This window comes from Cyprinodon tularosa, unplaced genomic scaffold (genome assembly GCF_016077235.1).
Source record: "Cyprinodon tularosa strain WSP-4 unplaced genomic scaffold, ASM1607723v1 ctg623, whole genome shotgun sequence".
NCBI classification, from domain to species: Eukaryota; Metazoa; Chordata; class Actinopteri; order Cyprinodontiformes; family Cyprinodontidae; genus Cyprinodon; species Cyprinodon tularosa.
In genome coordinates this window covers 273467-297001 of record NW_024039367.1, presented here as the reverse complement: position 1 = coordinate 297001, position 23535 = coordinate 273467, and the positions used below count along the sequence as shown (strand labels likewise).

The 23535-nt window shown below is 38.3% G+C and overlaps 1 protein-coding gene across 15 annotated transcripts in view; it reads left to right on the top strand.

Annotated features, from left to right (window-relative positions):
- abi1a (abl-interactor 1a) overlaps nucleotides 1–23535 on the top strand; it is a 69634-nt gene that overhangs the window by 22414 nt on the left and 23685 nt on the right. For all 15 annotated transcript variants that reach the window (XM_038307878.1, XM_038307879.1, XM_038307886.1 and 12 more), the window contains exons 2-3: nucleotides 186–353; nucleotides 20692–20868. In XM_038307878.1, the coding sequence (XP_038163806.1) occupies nucleotides 186–353; nucleotides 20692–20868 (345 nt within the window). The remainder of the gene's footprint in view (nucleotides 1–185; nucleotides 354–20691; nucleotides 20869–23535) is intronic.

Genomic DNA, 23535 nt, shown 5'->3' with positions numbered 1-23535 from the left:
AGGATGTTTCTTCTTGGCATGTAAGGAACGAGAGCCTGGGAGACAGCTGCATGCCTTGTCCGGACTGTTGACCTCATGCGACTGCTGAACTAAATACCAGCTTCAAGAGTGTCTTTTAATAATATTGTGAGTTAACTGATTTGTATTCCCAGTTTTTATTCACGGCTCTGTTGTATTTATTGCAGGCCCAAGACAAAAGGAAAGCGCTGGAGGAGACCAAAGCCTACACCACCCAGTCCCTGGCCAGCGTGGCCTACCAGATCAATGCCTTAGCCAACAATGTCCTGCAGCTGCTGGACATCCAGGCCTCGCAGCTGCGCCGCATGGAGTCCTCCATCAACCACATCTCTCAGGTCAGAAAAACCCACCGCAGGCCCAACAGCTGCAAAAAGCTGTGCCCTACCGTTTCTTAGTATCTTAGTTTATACGCAGACGTTGCTGTTTTTAAATCTCAGCTTGAACCACAGTTCCTCTTACTGGTGCATCATTCTTATTCAAGACTTGTCTGGCTGTTTATTTATGTCAGAGGAAATGCTCTCTTTCCTTTTTTTTAACTGATGCGACTCAAAAAGGTTTTCATTTGCAATTATTGGCCAGTCATTTCCGGTGCTAATGATAATTAGTTTTTTTTGTTTGTTTTTTTTTACTTGTATGTAGCTGTAGAGAAGGAGTCACCAACATAGCAGCAGGTAGCCCACTGGAGCAGCATCACCTCATTCTATAAAGGGCATAGCTCACCAGTTAACTGTTCCTATAATATGATTTTATTCTATTGCTCCTCTTTTTATGACACTCATCAGTGTGATATATGTTTTGTTATACATAAACTTTTATTAAACTTTAACTCGTCCGCTTCAAAGTTCAGTACGCATTTACTGCATTTATGTGGGTACACTTATGACTCTGTACCTACTAAGCACTAAGTAGCAGTGATCCCTGCGGTGGAGTGACGGTGTTTCATAGATCCTAACTTCAGTGCATTCACCAAACTCTGAGCAGTCGAAAATAAATTCAAACCTTTATAAAAAACTACAGATTTAGTCATACCTTTGGCTGAGATGGAGAAACCCCTGTTCAGTCACCACAAACATGCACATCCCTTTCAGGTGAATATAAAATCCTTTTCTTGAGGTAATTATAGAGGTTAATTGTGGTTTAGAAAAGATGAGGTGTTGTATCTTAAATCCTATCAATGCTAAAGGATTATAAATAAAATAAGAAAATACAGAAAGTTTATTATTATTAATTTGTTTTTCCAGTTACATTGAATTCATTTCCTGCTCCACTCTCCATGACAACCACCATCCGCATGGTTGTTGATGTAAAAAAGAGTCTAATTTAGCTCGGTAAGGTAACCCAAATGGAGAACTTCCAACCTAGTTTACATTCTTACACATTTGTCCTCGCTTATCTGACATGAGTGGGAGTTCCACTGTTCCTTCGCTATATTTAAACCCCTTCTTGTGACCTTTGTAGATCTGGAGTTAAACATGAACTAGTAGTATCTTTTTGGGTCAGATGAAAATTGTTGATCTTTTTCTATTCTTTTTTTTTTTATCAATTCCATGCATTTTAAAAGTACAATTTCCATTTAACCAATGGGAAACCATGTCAACATTGCTTCCTTTTATAACATCATCATCTAGTGGTATGTTTCTTTCGTTTAAAGCTCATCTGAGCTTTAATGCTGAAGGTCAGCCTGCATACTTTAGTTGCAGGCTGACCTTGTAGTTGTTACCATCTCTTTCTTCTAATGTGGAGTATTGCCACCCTCTCCTTTACTGCTTATGGAAATAAAATTAGCAGAATTAATTAGACCGCAGTTTTACACATGCCTAAATCACTGAGTACATTTAACATAGGCGTAAGTCCAGAGTAACCAATAAAACTAAAATGACCATAATAAAAACTCTAGTACAAATGCTTTCCAGTATTTGCATAAACAGGATGGATAAGGTAGGAAATGTTGGTCATTATGATAAGGGCCTATGTTTCCTGTGGTATACACACATACTCTGCTGTTGTATTACTGCCAACCATGCTAACATAAGGATACAATCCAAGATGTAAACTATGTGAGGATAATCTCTTTAATTTGAAGTAGTAAAACACCAACATACTACCACTGAATCTCACAGTGACATCACCTTCCCTTATTTTTCCATGGTTATAATTAATGCCAGAGTTTCGTAAAAACTATTGATGAAGAACCAACCACAAAGGTATCGTATCATTTCTTTCTTGATATATAAATAAGTTTTAACAACCTCACAATTTACATAATAATAATAATAGTAATAAGTGCCGTTTTACCTTTTCTTGTATTGTTTCAATAAACCTTTATTTTATTAATGGGAGATCTTAAAATCGTAAAAATTCTAGCTAGTTTTTGGACATTTGTTTCCGTTTCTAATGTCTAAAGTGGAGCTCTTCAACAGGGGAGTCTGCGACCCCTAGGGGGTCCACGGAGGTACTGCATGGGGGTCGTGAAAGTTTTGGTTGTTTAGACTTTTTTTTTTTTTTTTTTTTTTTTTTTTATTCCCGCTTAAATACACATTAACATGAATTCAACAAACTGTAGTAAAAAGATAAAGTCATCAATGCACACATTCAGCGACACATGGGAGCTCTTTCAAGCTGGGCACCGTTTCATTCACAGCACCTGTCCCATCAACCAGGAATCAGAAATACTTTAATGATCCATGGGTGAAATTACTTTCGTTACATGACTCAATCTGTCATAGAGTGACTATAGGACCAGTTTGATATATAACACAATTTCATTCAATATATATAATCAGGGGCTCCATCTCGCTCATCACCGGCTTCTTCAGTTTCCTATATTTTCCTATACGTGAGTCCTCCACTCAGTGGGACATTCTACATATAAAAGTCTTGATGCCTGTGCATTGCTTCTTCATCTGTTATATGTATTTTTGTCCATCCAATATCACCAATTCTTCACCTACTCGCCGACGAGCTCATGTGCCAATTATCCTTACTTTTATCCTTTATCTATTCATAAGTTTGTTTTTTTATTCATCCATTCATCTAAAAGCCGATCAGTCGATTTATTCTTCCACCCAAGCCATCCATTCTGGAGATTTTTGAGTCAGGCTTTAAAACTCTTCATAGTACAGAATCTGCTTTAATAAGAGTTTTTAATGACGTTCTTCTTGCATGTGATTCTGGACACCATGTTGTTCTGATGTTACTTGACCTAACTGCTGCCTTTGATACAGTAGACCACAATATTTTAATATCGCGATTACACCACATTGCTGGTATTGATGGCACTGTTCTTAAATGGTTCAGGTCTTACCTGGAGGAGAGAACTTTTTCAGTGAATATTAGTGGCTCTAAATCATCTGTTGCTTCAATGTCTTATGGTGTCCCACAGGGCTCAATTCTTGGCCCTCTGCTTTTCTCTCTTTATATATTGCCTCTGGGTTCTATCCTTAGGAAATACGGGATTTCTTTTCATTGTTACGCTGATGATTGTCAGATTTATTTGCCCATAAAGCAGCAGGATGTACATTCAATCAAACATCTCCTGGCATGTCTAGGAGATATTAAAGCTTGGTTGGCCTTAAACTTTTTAAACTTTAATGAAAACAAAACAGAGGTGATGGTGTTTGGACCCAGTGGCTCCTGTGAGTCCTCCTCTGTTGACCTGGGACCTTTGCAGGTACATTTTAAACCTGTTATTACAGATCTTGGTTTTAAGGTGGACAGTGATTTTAAATTGGACAGCCAAATTAGAGCCGTGGTTAAGTCCAGCTTTTATCATTTAGGGCGATTGGCGTCAGTGAAATCTTTTCTTTCCAGGCAGCATTTTGAAACACTGATCCACGCTTTTGTTTCAACTCGATTGGACTACTGTAATGCACTTTATCTGGGTGTCAGTCAGTCGCTGCTCTCACGTCTGCAGCTAGTACAAAATGCTGCTGCACGACTTTTGACAGGTACTCGAAAGAGAGAACATGTGACCCCTGTCCTGGCCTCACTTCACTGGCTGCCTGTATATTTTAGGATTCATTTTAAAATTCTTATGTTTGTTTTTAAATCATTGCATAATCTTGCCCCAGCTTACCTCACTGAGCTTCTTCATCCTTACGTACCCCATCGGTCTCTCAGGTCAGCAAATCAGCTGCTCTTGGAGGAACCGAGAACAAAAAGGAAGCTCAGAGGGGACAGGGCTTTCTCTGTTATGGGTCCCAAATTATGGAATGACCCCTTCTTTGCCCATTTTTTAAGCTCGTCTTAAAACCCATCTATTTTACTTGGCTTTCAACACCAGTGGGATCTAGTTTTTAAATTGTATGTTTTTGTTTTTTAAACTGTTTTCAAATTACTTTTATTATGTTGTGTTCTTAAATTGTACAGCACTTTGTATCAACTGTGGTTGTTTTAAAGTGCTTTATAAATAAAGTTGGCATGGTATGGTATGGTACCCATCTGTTCACACCTGTGTATATTTTCTTTGCCATCTCGTTTTCCCTGTCCATCACAGAGATCAGAGTGAGAAGGTTTTTGACATGGTCATTGTGTAATTTGTGACAAACATGGTGTGACAGCCCTGATTCAGATCTAGGCTTATCTGAAAATATGTCATACCAGTTTGAACTGTAATTTCCACATGACTTTGACATTCAACACCCCTTCAACACACACAGACATCCACACGCTTTCAGTGCAAGGCATGCTTGCATTTACCAGAAAATGCATCAACTGCTGCATATGTGGCCTTTCGTTTTAGTTCTGTTGACACCCTCCCCTCTATCATTACCCCTCAGCGTCTCTGTAACACTAAGGCAGGAAGTGCTGCAAACTGAATGGTGTAGCCAGCAGGGATTTCTACCTTGAGCTGTGTGTGAAGTGGCTGCTAAGAGCCTGGGAACAGGGAGCTCTTTGTAATATCCCTATAATGCCCCGGACAGAGGGGGAAGACGGGATGTGCATGTTTGTGGTGTTTGAACAGTGGTTTCTCCATTTCCTGCAGCTTTTTCACCTCATTCAGCTTCACCAAATCAAACCCACAAACGAGCATTCAGCTGTGACTAGTCTTCAACCTGAAGGTAATTAAATTATGAGATGCAAAAGAGGAGGTTTAACTTCTGAAAGGGAGTATTAGAACAAACTCTTTTACATTTTTGTTTTTGTGTTTATTAAAAACCAACATCCTTTGCTCTATTCCCTTTGTGCCAAAGTATTCAGTATTTTGCCACTGATGGGGCTATTAGAGCCAGGCTGTCATCAAAGGAAAGTAAATTGGCTTTTATGGTAGAGGAACAACCCTAGAACCACAAAGAATCAAGCCGATCATAAACAGACTGCTGATGCAACACCTGTATTATAGTCCATATTGCCGCATGCTTCCCTATACCTACATTTAATGGAAGGAAAGCTCCCTTTATAGTCCGACAGTGGGGTAGTTTGTCTTTTGCATTTAACCTTTCCGTTAGGTAGTGTTGTGCTGTCAAACTGATTAGCAGACGAGCAGTGTTGTGCGGCTAAGGGCTTAGGGACCCACAGGGACAGACTGAGGCTTGACCCAGTAATCTTTCTGCCACTCTAGGAAAAAGATGCTCAGCTCTCCACTAGGCCACCGCATACAACCAAGAAATTAGCCTCTGACAATTAAAGCTCAGTGGATTATTTGCAACTGGCCAAATTAAAGTAAAGTACCTTTTGAAGAAAATGTTTTTATTTCATACTTTGTAAATGTGCTAACTGTAACGCATGGTGGTGGCAGCATGACACTGTTTCGACAATGATCCCAAGCAAGCATCAAAACGGGTGTCGGAATGAATAAATTATTATAGTTTTCTGAAAGACTTTTCGGACAGATGGATAGACGGATGGATAGATATGAGAATTCAATTAACGAGTAAAAGCAACAAATTATTAGTGTCTGTTAGGAGTGGATATAAACTTATCATTGGAACTTTGGATTTCTGAAATCTATGCTAACTGGTTGATAATATAGACAAAGAACAAGTCTTAAAGACATGTGTGGATTGTATGCTCTTTATGTTGCAGGCCCTCACAGAAAGACTTTAAAACATGGCGTTCATTTTAACTCCAACTACTTATTTAGAAAAAGCAGCCATAGGGTGACGCCCTTCTGATTTAACCTTCTGCCTCAGCCGCGCGCTGCACAGACGCAGCTCATCAGAGTCCATGGAGGCCGGGATCCTGCTGGACTGATCTCGCACTTTTTTTGGGCAATAATAAACTCAGAAGTCACCATGTGGCTGTGCAAGCAGGTACAGCCTCAGTAGATGGCTCATTATTTGATGGTGCCTTTAAGTTAAATAAACAGATTTTCTTATTATAGCTAATGATGGTTCAGTTGAAAAGGAGAGCAATATGCAGATGGTGTAGCTTTGGAGTCAAACTTGATAAGTGGGAAAATTTGCCGTATTCTAAGAAAACATTTACACCTAATTTGTTGTATATTGTCTTTTTCTTTCAGGTTAGAAGTTAAAATTGTGTTTCAGGGTTTTTCTGCAAACAGAAATCAAATAAATCGAATCGTAGTTATCGAACTGCTTATTTTGTTTGGAAATATAATAAACCTGCTTTTTTTTTTTTAGGTCTAATCATACTTTTGTTTTCACATTAAATTAAAATGTTTATTAAGAATGGCATAAAAAATATTAAATGTTAAAAACGTGCGTTGCTTAATAACTTTCAGTTTTGTTCAATTTTGGCTCCGCCCAGTGGACAAAAGCTTTGTTTAGGCTGAAATAAGACCGCATTTCCCATGAGCACCAGCGTGGTAAAGACCATAGCGTGGTAAAATCCTGTTCTCCTTCAGTTAGATTAAATTACATTTCTGTTTCCAGTGGTTGTTTGAAAGTTGAATAGCGATGTGGTAATGATTCTGTGGCGAAATGTTTGACTTTGGTTTTGCACGGTAATCCTGCACCTCGAGCCCCTGTTCAATTTGCCCAAATATACAGTCTCTCAGGGAAACTTAATAGCATTGTCTTCTGACTTTATATAGAATGGGGAAAGGGGGCAGTGACGTATGGGGGAAGGTCTAAGAGTGTGGTATTTTCGATGATACAAGACCAAAGGAATCTATTTAAAGAATTTTTACACATCTTTGGCAAGGAAGCCATTAAATGTGTTTTCACTGTTTTCTATTTGCTTGGTCATGGCATCTTTGACTACCCACATCTCAGGAAATTCCCCTTTAGTCTGGTGGGAAAGTGACACATTAGATTAGATTAGAAAGGGGAGAAAATGATTCAGACTGCTTCAATAATGAGTCTTATTCATCAGGCTTTTACAAGAGACGATAAATGCAAAATAAACTGTTCTTAGACAGGAAGAGATCCGTATCTGATTTATTTGGGTCTGGATGGGTATAAAGAGAGAGAATAGATTCCTTCCATCCTTGCTTGCTTTCTTCGCTGATGCATTTTTCTTCCCCGTTTCCCTGAAGTACGTCTTTTCCTTACTTGCTCTCTTTCCTTCCTTACTCTCTCATTCTTGTCTGTTTCCTTTCTTGATCATGTTCTTATTTTTTGTCTTCTTTAAACGTATCTTTCCTTCCATGACCCTTTCCCTCCTTCCTCCGCCTTTTTATTACTCATGTCTTTTTTTACACATTCGGATTTTCCAGCTTTCATATTTATAGAAATATCTTCCACAACTTCATAGTTAAATTTGTGTTTTAGGTTTCAAAATGAGGTCTGAGACTTCAGAAAATTCCATCCTTTTATAAGTTTTGAATGTTGACATGAAAAAGTGAAGAATCCCTTCTAGAAACGTACAAGAAATGAAAGCTTGAAATTTGATGGCTTGGACAAGTAAAAGGAAGAATGATTTCTGCTAGAGGCTGACAGAATACATCCTGCAACACATGGTTTTTATCTGTATGGATCCATTTAGGATGATGTAAATCACTCCTTGTTCCATTTGGATCTGGCCAGGGTTCATATTGAACCCGGTGACCAGAGCAGCAGAACAACAGGATGGATACAGAAAACAGCTGACACACACACAAACACACCTACTGGTTTGTTCCCACAGCCATGAGGTTCACAGAGCCGCATGCTGCTCTTATCTGATCAGTCAGGAGTTTGATTTACTCTCAACATATGAGCTCATCGCAGCTCTTTCTGTTATTTGTCGTTCCAGTTTGCATTCCCAGGAGGTGCAACTGCCTGCAGCCCGTGTGTTTGTTTCTGCATTGCTTTGACAAAAAGACACACACACACATACAGACACACACTTTAGAGCAGCTTGTTAAAGTTTCATCTGCTTGCTGCAGAGATGACTTGCTGACCTCCTCTTGAGGAAAAATGGGCACATACCCAAACAGGATACAGAGCGTTATGGCTTTTTCAGAGCCTGTGTGTTTGCTCCTTGTGTTTCCTGCTGATTCCTCTGCGTTTGGCTGTTTTGGTCTCTGCCTCTTCCTGTAGAAGATATCGAGCATGTCTTTCTTACATCGGTTTATGAAAGTAATGCGTCTCTATGATCTCCGCTCTTTCTTAGCGCTCCTTGCTTCCTGGCAGAAGCACATCAGAAACATTCTGGCTTTTTTTCACTCCTGGATTTAGCAAGTTTGGGAAAGTTTTAAACTGTAAGAAAATGTTTTTCTCACAATATAAAACCAAAAAAGAGGAATGATTGCTATATTTAAAACATTCAAAATAAAAATGGTACAATAGTTTTCAATATATGATGGGTAGGAATTTGTTTACAAGTAGATAAATATAGCTCATTGTATATTCTGAGCTCTCTAAAATAAATCCTAATGGTTTGGATTAAAATAATAAATCCATAAAGGATAGCTTGAGGCAGAAAGAATAAAAATAAAACTCTGATTAAACTTTGCGTTGTCTTTTTGAGATCAAATCAGCTTAATTTTAGCATTAAAACATATTATCTTAGTGTAACTGTCCTAAAATCCTAATGAGGAACCAGCAGCTTCAGAATAAATTAGGTTCAAAGTTTAGTTGAAATTCATCCAATGTTTCAATTTCAAAATAGTTTTATACAATTTTTTTGACTTCTTTTTAACTGCTCGGCTTTAATTAAATAAATTATATAAATTCTGTTTTCTAAAAATATTTTTTGCCCTGACCAGGGTAGAAATATGTCTTATAAACCTGAAACAAACATTTATATTAATACGTGGAAAATGGACAAAGATGGAGAGCTTTACAAATTCACGAAGGAAAAGTTAAACATTTAGATGTAAATCACATGCAAAACTTCTACTTTGAAGCTTTAGCTTCTGATATTTTGCCGAAATAATCTATTCATTGTCAGTCTCTCCTTTCACCTGAAAAATCATTTGATTGTCCAGTTTTTCCTTCCATTTGTCCATCCATCCAACCATCCATTAAATTAGCCTTCTATCCCCCTGTGTTTTCTTCCATTTATCTACCGGTATGTATTTGTCAGTGTGTTAATCTGTTTTTATTTTTCTCTTATCTCCATTCCTTCTTTCGCTTAGATGTTTTTTCCAAATAAATTCCAAGCCTGGCCACTAAAATATCTGCCACTCATTTATTGTGATTTTTTCTATTTATACTTTCAGAATGTCCTAAAAGATCAGAAAACGATGGACTAGTTGGGAATCTTGACATCAAACATGTATGAAAACTGAAACCAGCAAATGACTCTCTGAAGCGAGGGAGATTTGGCATTCTAAGATTTGGCAGCTGTAGCCCGATTACACACATGCTCCATCTGTCCCGCATGAGGAAAGGTTACAGAGCCAGCCCCAATCATCAGCCACTTTTCTTGTTAGTTCCTCTGTCCTTCCTCGTCAGTTTCAGCTCAGTCTTTACCACCTAACAATCCCCTGCAGCTGCATCTAAATAATCCTCATCTGTTAACTTTTTCTCAAAAAATTTAAAGGGGGAAGTTATTAAACCCTGACGTGGTTATTTTAAACTCAGATTTCTTCCCTCAGATGCGTTTTTATTGCTGAAATTTGGATTGTTTTTGGTTGTTTCTATTTTTCTCTGACTCTCAGCCTGAGAATGATTGAGGATGGTTCTAAGCAGATATGCAAACTTTCAGGAGGCTGCATTGGCCGCAGACCAAAGTGAGATTGGAAAGAGTCAGCCAAGGTGTTTCCATATGTGCTGCGTAAGCAAACAGAGCTCTGACCTTGGCACGTTGTCCTGACTCTAAATTTTCTGTTTCTTTCTGCCATACGAGTGGTAGAGATTATCTCTCCAGGGTTTCACACCTCCTCTCTTGGCTTCATCATGCTTCACAGGATGTTGGGTTTACCAGAGGGATTTTTTTTCTTTATGGACAGCTGACCTTACCTCTAACATCCTCAAAGTAGCACCAGAAGCTCTAAGAAGCAGCTCCACCAAGCAGTTGGACTGTCCAGATGAGGAGCGTAATTATTACCCTGGCTGAAGTCATGCTGGCAGTCGGACCAGATGAAGTCTTCTTGGCCCAGGGCAGAGTTGGAAGTCTTGGTTGTTCAGAGTTCCTGGTTTAAATCCATGATGATGAACTTGCGGGTGGTTTTTCCTTAAGGTTTGGGTCCTAATTAGAAAATCATTGTTTACAGTCATGAGAATAATTATTAAACATGTTGGAAATTAACTTTTTTTGCTGAAAAGTAGAATCTTACCACAAGCATTTTTGTATTTTGATGCTGCAAATTAGTCAGTATGGTTTCATAAAATTGAATTCTCTTGGAAATGTTAATAAAGACATCTGTTGAGGAATACCTTGAACTGTGGGGACAGTGAATAGAGGTGGATGATAGATAACTTACTCTCGTTAGCAATAAGTTTTTATCTATTCAAGAATTATCAAAAAATGAGACGGGTAAGTATTTAAAAATGTTAGTCTTTTTCTGTTAAGCTTATCAAAGACTGTCAGATCCTAAAATAAAGCAAAACTGCTCTAAAGATATACCCGCTCATCGTCAACAAAGGTTCGTCGTTACTCACGCCACATTTATTCTAGCTGCTATCCTGATAAACGGTGAAGTTGCAAACATCACTTTTTTTTGTATCACAGTAATTTTTTTCTTTAAACTCGACAGAGTATCACAGCAAGGGGCTGCAAGATATACCTCAAATGTATTGTTATGCATGCATTGCTTATGGCAGTACTATATTTGGTGACAGTCAATGCAGCATAAAATGCTTTAGAGGGTTAAGTAGCACTAAGGTAGTCATTTGTTTTCTATTCACTAAGTTTTCAGGTTTTTCGTCCTTTCATAGTCATATCCATCATCAAACCGGGTTTCTGTCACCACTGCATGTTTCACAGCAGTAATATGTCACACTTGATCCTCATAAACAACAAACTTTTTTTCAAAACAAAGGACCCTCATGTAATAGGTTTCTGAAAGGAAGTAAGAGAACTAATTATAGAGGATGTGTTTTCTATCAGTTTATCTTGCATGTGCTGTTTATACATGATCCTGCTCAGCTGCATGTTTCTTTCACTCCTGTGTGGTTTTCATATTTTGGTCACCTAACTAGCGTTTGTGGGCCTGGTGAACCCGCAATCTTTTAATGTTAAAAATGAAACACAAAAAATGGTTGTACATTCAAACAGAAACCAGATGTTCAGTTCATGACAATTGCATCAACATAAACTGCATATACGCTTAATTTTTTCATATGTTTTGTCTATAACAGCAACTGTCCACCTTTCTTAAAGCTTTCGTGGAGGATTTTAGTGATTTTTATTTTATTTTTTGGTAAAAATCTGCCATATCCACTTTAAAAAATGCACACGCACAACCCTGTACCCGCTTTTAAAAGTGAACGGCAATTAAATGCGTGCGAGAGCATGCACAAGCCCATTTCTCGTGCACTTTCTGTTTAAAAGTTGCTGTTTGCATCGCTCATACAAGCTTACTTTCCAAAAGAAGATTTGCAATTGTAAAAATGGGGACAAGCATGTAGGACGGCCTTATGTAAACATATCACCAGAATGATTGACGATTAGGAGGACCACTAATTTTGATGATCCACCCTGAAAAAGAACATACATTTAAGATGCACCCTTATTTTGCAACTTCTCATTTCAAATAATTGCAAAAACAATTGTCCAGATTTTTTGTTCTTCACAGATAATGAGCCAAGTTTCTAAAAGTGGTCACTTCAATGTGTTTTTCCTTAACTGAAAAAAGAAGGGGGGAAAAAAAAACACCACAATTCACAATAAATAAAGATTTAAATAGCTATGTTTCCATTGACACAATTATTCGTATTGATGGCCTAATCAGATCAAAAATGTTTGCTGTAAATATGTCAGACTGTAGATTTTAATATGATCCGATCAGAAATAAAATTCATTCCGAAATAGAAAGGTGGTTTTTGCTGATCACCGTCCAATTGGTGTCCATGTAAAAACACCCATTTGGATATTTGGAGTAAAATAATCTACACTGCTTATGAGTGCAACGTCAGCGTGACGTTTTTCTCTTTCACCTTCACCAACTGGCTCCTTGTCCTCCTCGGTGGGAGGAGGGGGCTCTAAATGTGTGAAAGAACAAACCACCCTGCCCTCTACTAATGTAGCCAAGGAGCGTACTGCTGGGCCCTTAACTAAAATGACCAAAAACAAAAAAGACCAAAAGTATGGATACAAAGATGCAACAAAGGTCCAATATTAGAAAAGAACCCCAACTACATCAGTAAACAAGACTGTAGAAAACTGAAGAAAAACAGAAAGGTGAGGGGCTGGTAGAAAGTGTAGCTGTAGCTAAGGATGTGCGGACAAGTAAGGGTTGGTTTACAAAACGCGCAGTTTCTTCTTCTAATAGTAAAGCATTGCTGGAAAATGAGGCAATTCCATGCATGCTCAATTGATTAAATCTGATCAAATGCTTGGTACATATATACACACGCCATGATGGGATCCTTTCATTCAGTGTCCATGTAAATACAGATTTTTGAACTCGTAGCTAATTTGTAGCTAATGACATAGCAATTTTTATGATACTCTAAATTTGTTTTAATTGAACAGACTTCTATTGCTTTAAAAAAAAAATATTTTTTTTTTTATTACTGTTTTGAATCTGCATGCTTCCATTAAAACAAAGTCACAACAATTTAATGTTACAACGGAAATATTTAGGTGTGCTACAATAGGTGTGGACAAATTATCAGTTTATTAATCTTCCTCCCCAGCCTGAAACACATGGTCTGCATGTTGCTGTGTCTCGCTGAAACAAAGCTGACCAGCTCTTAATTGTGTTTCAGTCAGCAACACATATCCAGCATCGGTTAGACTGAAACCAAAATAATCAACCTTAAATACACCTGTATTGGTCGATCTCTAGAGTAACGGGCGACATTCAAGTCTTCAGTCAACATTTTTACCCTGAACTGGAGTTTTTTCACTCAGCCAATCTGTTTTTGTTGCATGACAGAAGTGTATTAGGTTTCTTTCAGCCAGCTGACCAGCAGCACACAGAAAATCCAAACAGCAGAAAAACACTCTCTCTCCTGTTCTGTAATTTAACTTTCAATCAATAAATTCTATCATGAAATACTGCACTGTTTCTAAAAGATGGTAAAATCTTGCTAGAAAATAAAAGCCTTGATAGGAAACTTGGTGCGATCCTAGTTTATATTTAAGGTCTAGTTTATATTTAGGGTTTTGTTTTGAGTGAAGTTCAGTCAATGGAAACTCCAAACTGTCTTCCAGGCAGCAGTAACACATGATGGGTGTTACTATGTTCCTACGTAATCTGGAGCCTGGTGAAAAAGCTGTTATTTTTCTAAATGAATAATGTGAAGGAACCCTGAAATGACCTTTTAAAGCATTAATGAAACCTTCCCAGTCATAAATCATATGTCACCTTGTTGGATCCCGTGGTGTTAAAGCTATAGCTCTAAAAATAGCCCTCAGTTTGTCACATTTGAAGCAATATTTCCAGGCAAACCCGATGGGAACAGTCTGCCTTCATATTTAGGTTCTTGTAACCACTGACAACACAACAATCAGCCACAGAGCTGACTAAATCGTAACCTAAAATGATGAAGTCCAAAGATCTCTTTAATCACTGATCATGACTCAAAACATAAACATGGACATTCTGCCAGTCACTTTTAATTTAAAGGTGGGGTGTATTTCTACTAGGCAAGTCGAATGATTCAGAAATAGGAACCATCTAAGACTGGAAAGTCTGCATCTGGTGAATAAGGGAATAGAAACAATGTTCTGGAAAACAAGCCTACCAGTCTTGAACATATTGGTGTCATTCATTGAGAGACCTTATGAATCATCTGCCTTTTAGTGGTCTGTTGCTCTTCAGTCTAATGGTTGGAGCTCTGGAACACTTTGTGAAAACACCGTTTCAGTCCCAGGGATTAGATGTTTTTCTGCCTTGGTATTTGCATTTGCATTGTATTTATTTACGCTGGCTTACAAATGTATTCGTACCCCTTGAATTTTTCCACATTTTTTCACATTACAACCACAAACTACTTATTTAACTGAGATCTTATGTGAAAGACCAAAACAAAAAGGAAGTGTATAACTTTGTGAACTATAAATTTTTTTTAGCACGATAAAAAAAATAATAATAAAAAAATGTTTTCCAAATAAACTACACAGTGAGGTGTGCAAAAGTTTGTATACTACTTTTCTGAGTGCAGCCAAATGAGGAGCTAACGGGTTCACAAAGTCCAAGAATCAAACCAAAGAAGTTTAAAACGGGCTTTAGCTAGAAAGAAAATTAGCTTAGCTTTGAATATCTCACAAATAGGAGAGCACTGATCAGAGATGCAGCAGTACAGAGGTACCATGGACCTTCAGAGGTCCATGGTACCTCTGGGAGAACTGCAGAGATCCACATCTCAGGTGGGGAAATCTATCCAAAGGGTGACTATCAAGCTATGTTCACACAGCAGCCTGAAGTGACCCAAATCCATTTTTTTTTTGTCCATAGGCAATCCGTATTAGATCTTTTAATGACAATCTGAACAACACATATCAGTTTTTTTCCCAATGCGACCAAGGCCCCTTGGCTTTGTGGTCCTGAATCCGATACGTATTTGATCTTTTCAAATGCGAACTGTGTCTGAACAGCCAGGTCGCGTTGGTCCAACCTGAACGTCATTAATACTCAGCAAAGGTCCCTGTTCTGCATCTTGCTGTGCAAAAGTGAGAAGAAAAACAACAACCATGGCAGATAATAATGAGGAGAGCAGTCTTTATTTTTAACCGTCTTGAAAAGATTGTGGTAAGGTTGGGAAAGATCGCAAGATTCGCTCCACCACTACCATCCATGTTTACTTCCGCAAACACAAAGCAAGCTTGCTTGCATCCTTTACTGCGCATGCGGGACACCTAAGTTGTATGAATGCAGTTCACATAGGAGATCACATATAGGTAGCATATATTTGTAAATTTTAACGGCAAAGCAAAAAAACTGAATTGAGCATTGATGCTGGCAGTGTGGATGTAGCCTTAGATTGCACAAAAGAGAGCATAAGAAGAGCAAAAGAGAACCGTAAGAAGTTCCATTTTCAGTTTGCCAGAAGCAATATTAGGTACCAAGTAAACAGGCGGATGAAGGCGCTTTGGTCAGATGAGACCAAAACTGAACTTTTTTGGCCAAAACACAAAACATTGCATGTAGTAGAGTATGAAAGGTATGTTCACACCGAACGTGTTGTGGACGTCAACTCATTTGATATACATGCAAAGTCAATGGTGGATGGCTTCAAGCAGCGTTGAGAGATCCTGGTGTCTCAATTTCAGAGTACTACTACTTTGGTAGCTATTCAAGGAGTTTTCTGAGAGGCTTATTCAATATTTCAGTAGGATCATAATCCTGATTAACTGACTGCTCAGATGACGTTTAGAGGTGGACTTTGTCGCCGAAAAACGTGTTAAAACAATTTTCTCCAACTCATCAAAGTAAATAAAGCCCAGCTGCTCTCTATCTTGTGACGTCATAGTAGAGAAGATAAATAACCCAAGTGCTGATCATCCAGAGCATCAACGGATCAAAACGTATTGACCAGCATTTGACTCAGCCTCCAAGTTTCGCATATGACTCTGAACAAACCATCCCCACTGTCAAATATGTTGGTGGGGAGTCGGAGTGCCTATATTCTCAAATCTGACTGAGCTTGAGCAAATTGGACAACAATTTTAGTCACTAGAAATACAAAGCTGGTAGAGACATACCTTAAAATACTTTTGCACAATAGCCTTTTTCAGTTTGTTAAAGATATTATAAAATACAATGTGGAAAAGTACAAGGGGTATGAATACTTTTGCAAGGCATGGTAACTTTGTTTGGACAACCATCAGTAAATCGTGAAAGTTCTGACCTCTTGTGTGGAAGTGGTTTTGCACTGACCCATACGCTGAGTAATGTGAGCTGGCATTGAAATGAAAGCTGCAGCTGTTTTCTTTGCATGCAGGAAGGAGATGAGCTCTTACCGTGCCGCCTTCTCACTTCCCTCCTTCTGCCAGCTGCAGTGCTGCTTGTGCTCTCCTGTTTGCTGATCAAACAAGACGGCTTTCAACTTGGATATTGATATTTTGTGTCTTGTTGACCTTTTCTTAGGGTTTTGACTGGAAGCAGCTGCTTCCTCATGGTGTCTAGTAGCACCATCTTCCAAACTGTCAGCTCTGATTTTAGTGCCGATAATAAGGTGAAAAGAAGATGGTGCGTTTACATTGCTTGTAAATAAGTCATGGTTAAATTGAATAGGTGGGGTTGAGTGTCTGCAGTGATGTGGGTGTTATTCTATTCTGTTGTGGTTAAGTAGGTGCTGAGCAAAAGCTGAAGCTCCAGACTTATTGATCAATCAGTGCGTCAACCCGTACCGTTCACGATAGAAAGGGCAAGACTGAAAACAGCATTCTTTGAAGACTAATGGTTTTTAAATCTTAGAGTAGCTCAGAGTAGTCTCTGCTCCTCCTAATTGGATGATGAAGACAGGAATTTTGCGATATTTAGATTGAGAAAATAGTTATGGGAAATAAAAATGAACTTATGATTAATTATCAATGCATAGTTCTTTAGAATAATATTTGTTTTAGCTTGAGTAATTGATAACGTCAGCTTCTAGGAAATTTCTTTCAGTGTTGTCATTTTGACACAGTCCACTAGAGGGTGCTACTGTACATTCATGAGCTGAGGTTCACTGGTATTTGCAAGAGAAGTAATGCCAGGGCGGAGGCATGTTGGAACAGAAACTGAAATCGATACAGTCTGGTCTGGGATTATTTATAGTTTTCAATGGCGAAAATGATGCAGAATGGACTTTATGTGGTTCCGTTTGTAAATATATGCTAGCGCTGCAACTAACAATTATTTTGCAAATCTAATAAACTGTCAATTATTATTAATAGATTACTAATCGGATAGCCGAATCTTCCTTAAAGTTGGCTTTTTGCTAAATTAAACCAGCTGAAACTAAAACTTTTCCACTTGAGGATTTCTGGATAGATCGTATTGACAGACAAAAAGTTTTTTTTTTTTTTTTTATCTTAAATGCAAAATGTTTACAGATTTCTTTTTACAATTTATGTAAAATTACAGCTCAGCGTGGGTCCCTCTGTCAGTTAAAGGCATATTTTAGAACCTCTATACTACAGCTAACGATTAATTGATTACTAAATTAATTGATTATTCCAATAATCGATTAATCCTGATTAATCCTGTTGATTATTTCAGCCCTAATATATACACACTAGATAAAGTCCTTTATCCATAGCCTAAATAGTGCTCTTTTAGCCATGCTGGACACCATGCAGCGTAACTTCTCTGTTGTGCTTGGAAGTTGAGGATGTGATGATAGAAAAGCGAAGGAGCTTCAACCAAGAGTTGATTGGATAGAAATTAAGAAGCCTGAATTTTCTAGTTAAACATCAATATTCATCTTGGATTTTATGCAACAACCTAATTTTCTAAGACAAAGATCTAAAAGTGATCATTTTCTGTAAGATATAATAATCAAATCATGTAAAAAAAAAAAGGCTTCAAACTTTTACTCTGAATCTCTATAATACACACCTTTCACTTTCTGTAATGAATGACAAAAAATATTGACCTTTTTTGCGGCATTTGAACTGTTTATGGGAATCATTTAAGCAAACAGACTGAGGGACATAGGAATGGATTCATGTTGGAGTTAGTCAATTGTATTTACACCATCCTTGGACTCACAGCCTCCAATATTTTATATATCACTTTTTTTTCCTTTTCGCATACATGACAAAATACTCTTATTTCGAGCTAAAAGCTGGATTTAATTGGCTTGTTTTATTGTTGTTTTTTTTAACACATACATGTTCAATATGGAGACACATTTCAAAAATTTCTGACATCTCAACTTAGTAAAACTGTTCGTCCGGCTGATAAAATTTCTCTTATCAATATTAAAAAGTCCCCCTGTTCTGTTGAAATATCTGAGGTTGGATTAAATGGCTGTCATGGATTCTCAGGCATCTCTTAATCCAAACAGACTGAAATGGGGATCAGAAAAGGAGGGATGTGTCTCTCTTTTTAAGAAAACTCTCTGTGGGAGCAATTACACAGGACCTTCTCTTCCTGTCATAAAATATTAATTGTTCAGGTTGGCTTCTCATCCCCAGGATATCATGGAGATTCTGTATTTATTTTTTTATATTTATTTAACTCTTAAATTTGATTACATTGACTGTAGGTGTATTCCCCTCTAGATGACTCATTTTAATATGTTATTGTTGACCTAATTTTAGCAAACCAGGCAATGTCAAACTTGGACACAGATGGGTAAAAGGTCGGAGTTCAGTCCAAATCCTGTTGGTCTTGGATGCTTCTGTTTAACTGGTCTGTCTTTGAGATCGATTGGAGGATTTTTTCTAGAGCAGCTAATTCCCATTTGGCTCTCAAATACTTTGCAGTAAATTAATCAAAAAAGGAATCAATATTTATCAAATTTATAGGAGACTTTTAATTTAGGAGAGAGTAAACAAACTTTTTTAAACTAGTCCAGGCTGACTCTTCTCTTTTTTTATTATATAAACTCTCATTTATTGTATAGCATTTTATTTAACTGCCAAGAAAAGATTTCCTGTTTCCTAAGCAGATGCTCTTGTCTGTTTGTGACAGCATACGAAAATAGATCTCTGGTTTTCACCCAGGTAAAACACACAAAACCTGTGTAATCATCTGCGTATATTTCTCATAGTTTAAAAATAAGATCAAACTTAAAAGACATGAGGTAAAAAATAAAACCCCGGTTTGTGGAAACGATGTATGTAGGCCAATAACCCATGCAACACATATGGCCATCTTGTCTACATCCTCTTTTGTAACATGTCAGGTCTCAGTAGTTTAGTTTTTTAGTAGAAAGTTACTTTTAGAATTTCCTATTTATTGAATCCAGCATCAAAATTATTTCTGTATGTTTCTGGCTTATTCTAAAACTTCTTCATTAGTGTAATAAAACATCTTTGTCCTGCAGTGAGGAGCAGATCATCAGTAAGATATTTGCTTATGCATCCAACATATATGCTTCAGAACTGTCTTTTGTTTTCTAATTGATTTTGCCAACATACAGTATTATTAACCAGGTAATTTTGCACACATGTTAATACTAGTGTTGCACCGATACCGATACCAGTATCGGACGGGGCCCCGATACTGCCCTAAAATGGTGATATCAATATCGGCGAGTACCAACAAATAGGGCACCGATACCTTTTTGAGAGCCATAAGTTTATTCAACTATTGTCACCCATTCCAGGTAGACAATAAAAAGTTCTACTGGATTCACTTTGTATTAGATTTTTTCCTGCTTCACAAAGGTAGGCAGCAGCTTGACAAAGCCATGATGGCAGTTATTTTACATTATTATTGTATCGGTATCGGCCGATACTGCACAGCCAGGTATCGGGTATCGGTATCGGGGCCAAAAAATGGCATTGGCGCATCACTAGTTAATACTCATGTTTACATTCTCCTTTCACTTCCTTGTTATGCTCCGTTTGCTGTTGGTGTATAATGTATAAAACCAGTAAAATTAACCTAAAATTGAATCTCTGAAGTGGCAAAATGTAAAGAAACATTTGAACTGTTCTGGCTTCTGTCAGTTGCTGGATTAAGAAATCCTGTATTTTAGACAATTAATCCCACAACGGTGCAATATCTGTAGGAAAACAATGTAACCTTGACATGCATTAATAATATATTTGTCTCTTTGCTAACGAATAACCCACCTTGAAAAGTTAGACCAATTTAATTTGTTTGAAGTATTTATGCATTTCTTATTTATTTTCATTTTGGTCCAGCGTTTTATTACCACTGTCACAAGTACAGAGCAACAAAATTTACCCTCTGCATTTAACCCATCCCCTTGGGGAGCAGTGGGCTGCCATTTGCGGCACCTGTGGAGCAGTGTGGGGGTTAAGGGTCTTTTTGCTTAGGGACCCAGAGTGGCAGTCTGTGGGAGTGGGTTTCGAACTCACATCCTCAGGATTCCAAGATATATGCTCTAACCTCTAGGCCACCACTCCCCCATTTTATGTCTATGATTAAAACATTTCCTGATATTTGGCCATAAAATTGATGCGTGGAACATATCAGATCTAAAAATATTCACCGATTCCAGGGATTTGTTTAATTTCATTAAAGCTTCTCTAGTTCATGACCCTCTTCATTGTGTTCATTTTACCTGAACCCTTGATCTCATCACCTTTTTCTGTCTTTGCTGTTTTCAGACGGTGGACATCCACAAGGAGAAGGTAGCCAGGCGGGAGATCGGGATCTTGACCACCAACAAAAACACAGCAAGGACTCATAAGATCATCGCTCCATCTAATGTAGAGCGGCCCGTCAGGTACATCAGGAAACCTATAGACTACAACGTCCTTGACGATGTTGGCCATGGAGTGAAGGTGAGCACGTTTCAGGCTTGCTTTAATGTTGCTAGGTTTTTTAAGATGTAAGTATTCTCACCAGTTAGGCTGTTGGTTCAGGTCCGATTTTTCCTTCTTTTTTTTCCCCCCACTTTTTTTTCTCCTTTTAAAGTTTTGCTTCAAAGTCAACCTGGTGCCGTGTCACAAAAAAACGGTAGCTCAATGCTTCATCCTTGACATAAAGACCTTTTTCTAGACTTTTGATGAGTGTTTTGTATTACTGAGGGGTTTTTAGTTCATTCGTCTTTGCTAAACCGTTTGACAACATCCAAACTGGAGGGTTTTTATTTAGCATGTTTGGCCTGTCAAACATCATGCCGACCAGTTTGAAGCCAGAACATTGACTACGTCGCTACAAAACATTAATTTCATTTACTGAGCCATTCCTGTTGGACTTTGGTTGATTTGCAGTAAAACCAAAGTGTGGTTGGAATCAAGTTCCTAAAGTGAACATCAGATTCTCCATCTGGATTTTCTGCCAGAGGGTAGGATTGATGTGTTCATCATGATGGTCGTAAAGAAACCGTCGCCCAGGGTTAACAAGGTATCACTGGAAATGTGATGCTGCTCCCTTATTTACTCTTTTTGGTCAGCAGTGTTTATTGTCTTGGAACCCAGTCACCCACCCCAGTCGATTTTGCTTTTGCACACTCATTGTTGAAGCATGAAATGTGATCTTAACTGAAGCAAGTCGCACCTGCTGCTCTTCAGACACTGGGTTTCTTTCAGTGACCTACTGGGAGAGTCATGGATGAGCTTTTGGAATAACTGTCCGTCTGCAGGAACGTTCGCCACTGATCCGTCTCCATGGTTCACTGGAGTCCCAACCCTCCCAGTACTTTCATACCGGACTTTCAGAGAGATTTTTACTGTGCCAGAATCTGGTTTCTGGAACTGCTCAAGCTGGTGTGGCCCGTACTCACACTCTAAAAGGAACCAGAATGCCGTACCTTGTCATTGTTAGATCGGCCAGTCTAACATTTTAACTGTTGCAATTTGATTGTATTGAGAATGTGAGCCTGGTCCAGGCGCACCAAAAGTATGACTTAAGTGACACGCATTTGTTTAGAAGGTAAGGAGGATATACAAAGTAAGATATTTCTTAGTTGATTGAGTTTGTGCTAAGTTCACACCACATGCTATTGAAGCAGCTGGTTTACATGCAAAGTCAATGGTTGTTGCACATCAAGGCACATCAAAAGGCCCTGCAGCGCATCTTGATGCATCTGAGCAGTGAAGCAGTGTCTCATGGGCTTCTGAGCATCTGAGGCGTGTGACGCGCCCACAAGGAGCAGCTGCTGGAGTTGGAAAAATTGAACTTTTGCTGATCGACGCACCACATTAACCAATCAGAAAAGCTGAACTGCAAGATTGCAGGAAGATACAGCACTGCTGATACAGAGTGCTATGATTACTGTTGCAAACGGTTTATTAAAGCCTTAATTGACTTAAAATGTCAGAACCTGCTGGTAAAATATGTTTGCATCTATTATTCTGGAGCCTTTTGTACCAAATACCTAAGAGACGCTAACTTCTACTTCCAGCCGCCATGTACTGTAGCAGAAACCCCCCAGTTGCTGAAGATTCCCAGTGACAGTGCATTGATGGTATGTGGGGGTCTGTGCAGCTCTGACAGCGCAATACTTTAAGCCAGGACCGTTATCTTGATGAAATGACTGCACAGGCGTTGTTTTCAGGTGGACTTTATTGCTTTAAAATCTATTAAAACTACTTTTTACCAACTTATCACAGCAAATATAGCAAAGCCGTTCTCTGCCATTGAACTCAGGAGCAGCAGAAGCTTTGGACATATCTGAACACACTTTACTGGATGCGCTTCAGGAGCATCAAGTCAATGCTCTTGTCTTGAGGCGCATCTGACCTCTATGTGTACAAACATCAAAAACGAAGCAGCAGGCGCTGTTTTGCTTTCCAAAGCACGTTCGGTGTGAATGTAACATGAATGTCAGGTTATTTTTGGTAGGTTGAACAGTTTTTTTTGTTAATATATTCATTTCTAACATTGTAGTGTGACAAAAAAGAATCAGAATAGCTTTGCACTTGGGTCGGTGGAGATGAACTGTGAAGGGATTACATCATACGGCTTCCAGAAAATGGCTCAGTTTTCAGAGCTTTATGAAAATGGTTATAGAGACAAATATGTGAGATTTTTGAAAGCACTTAGGCTCTCATAATCTTGTTGTAGAGTTGTTTGGATATCAGTCCGCTTGATCTAAAATGTAGGCAAGAAGCTTTTTGATGAGATAAACCTCTCTCCCATTAGGGTGGTCTGTTGGGGTCATTAGTTTACCCCGTCAGTGACATAATTCCCAATTTTTCCCGCGTCTGTCCAGTCTCTTGAGTGTCGTCTGCCCCATCAGTCAGACAATCAATGGCAGCCATCACATAAATTCGATTAACAACCGGCCACAGTTTCATTCTTGGGCTACAGAGTTACTCATGTCTGATAAAGAACAAGCACAAAAACAAGAACTATTAAATCTGTGATCCTTAAAACATTATTTTAATATTCTCTGGAATTTTCTTGCACGCTTTTAATGAATGGTTAACATTATTTAAGGATGATTAAATAGTTGTTTAGCAGTGACTTACAACAAATGTTTTGTCTTAGTAATGCCTCGATCC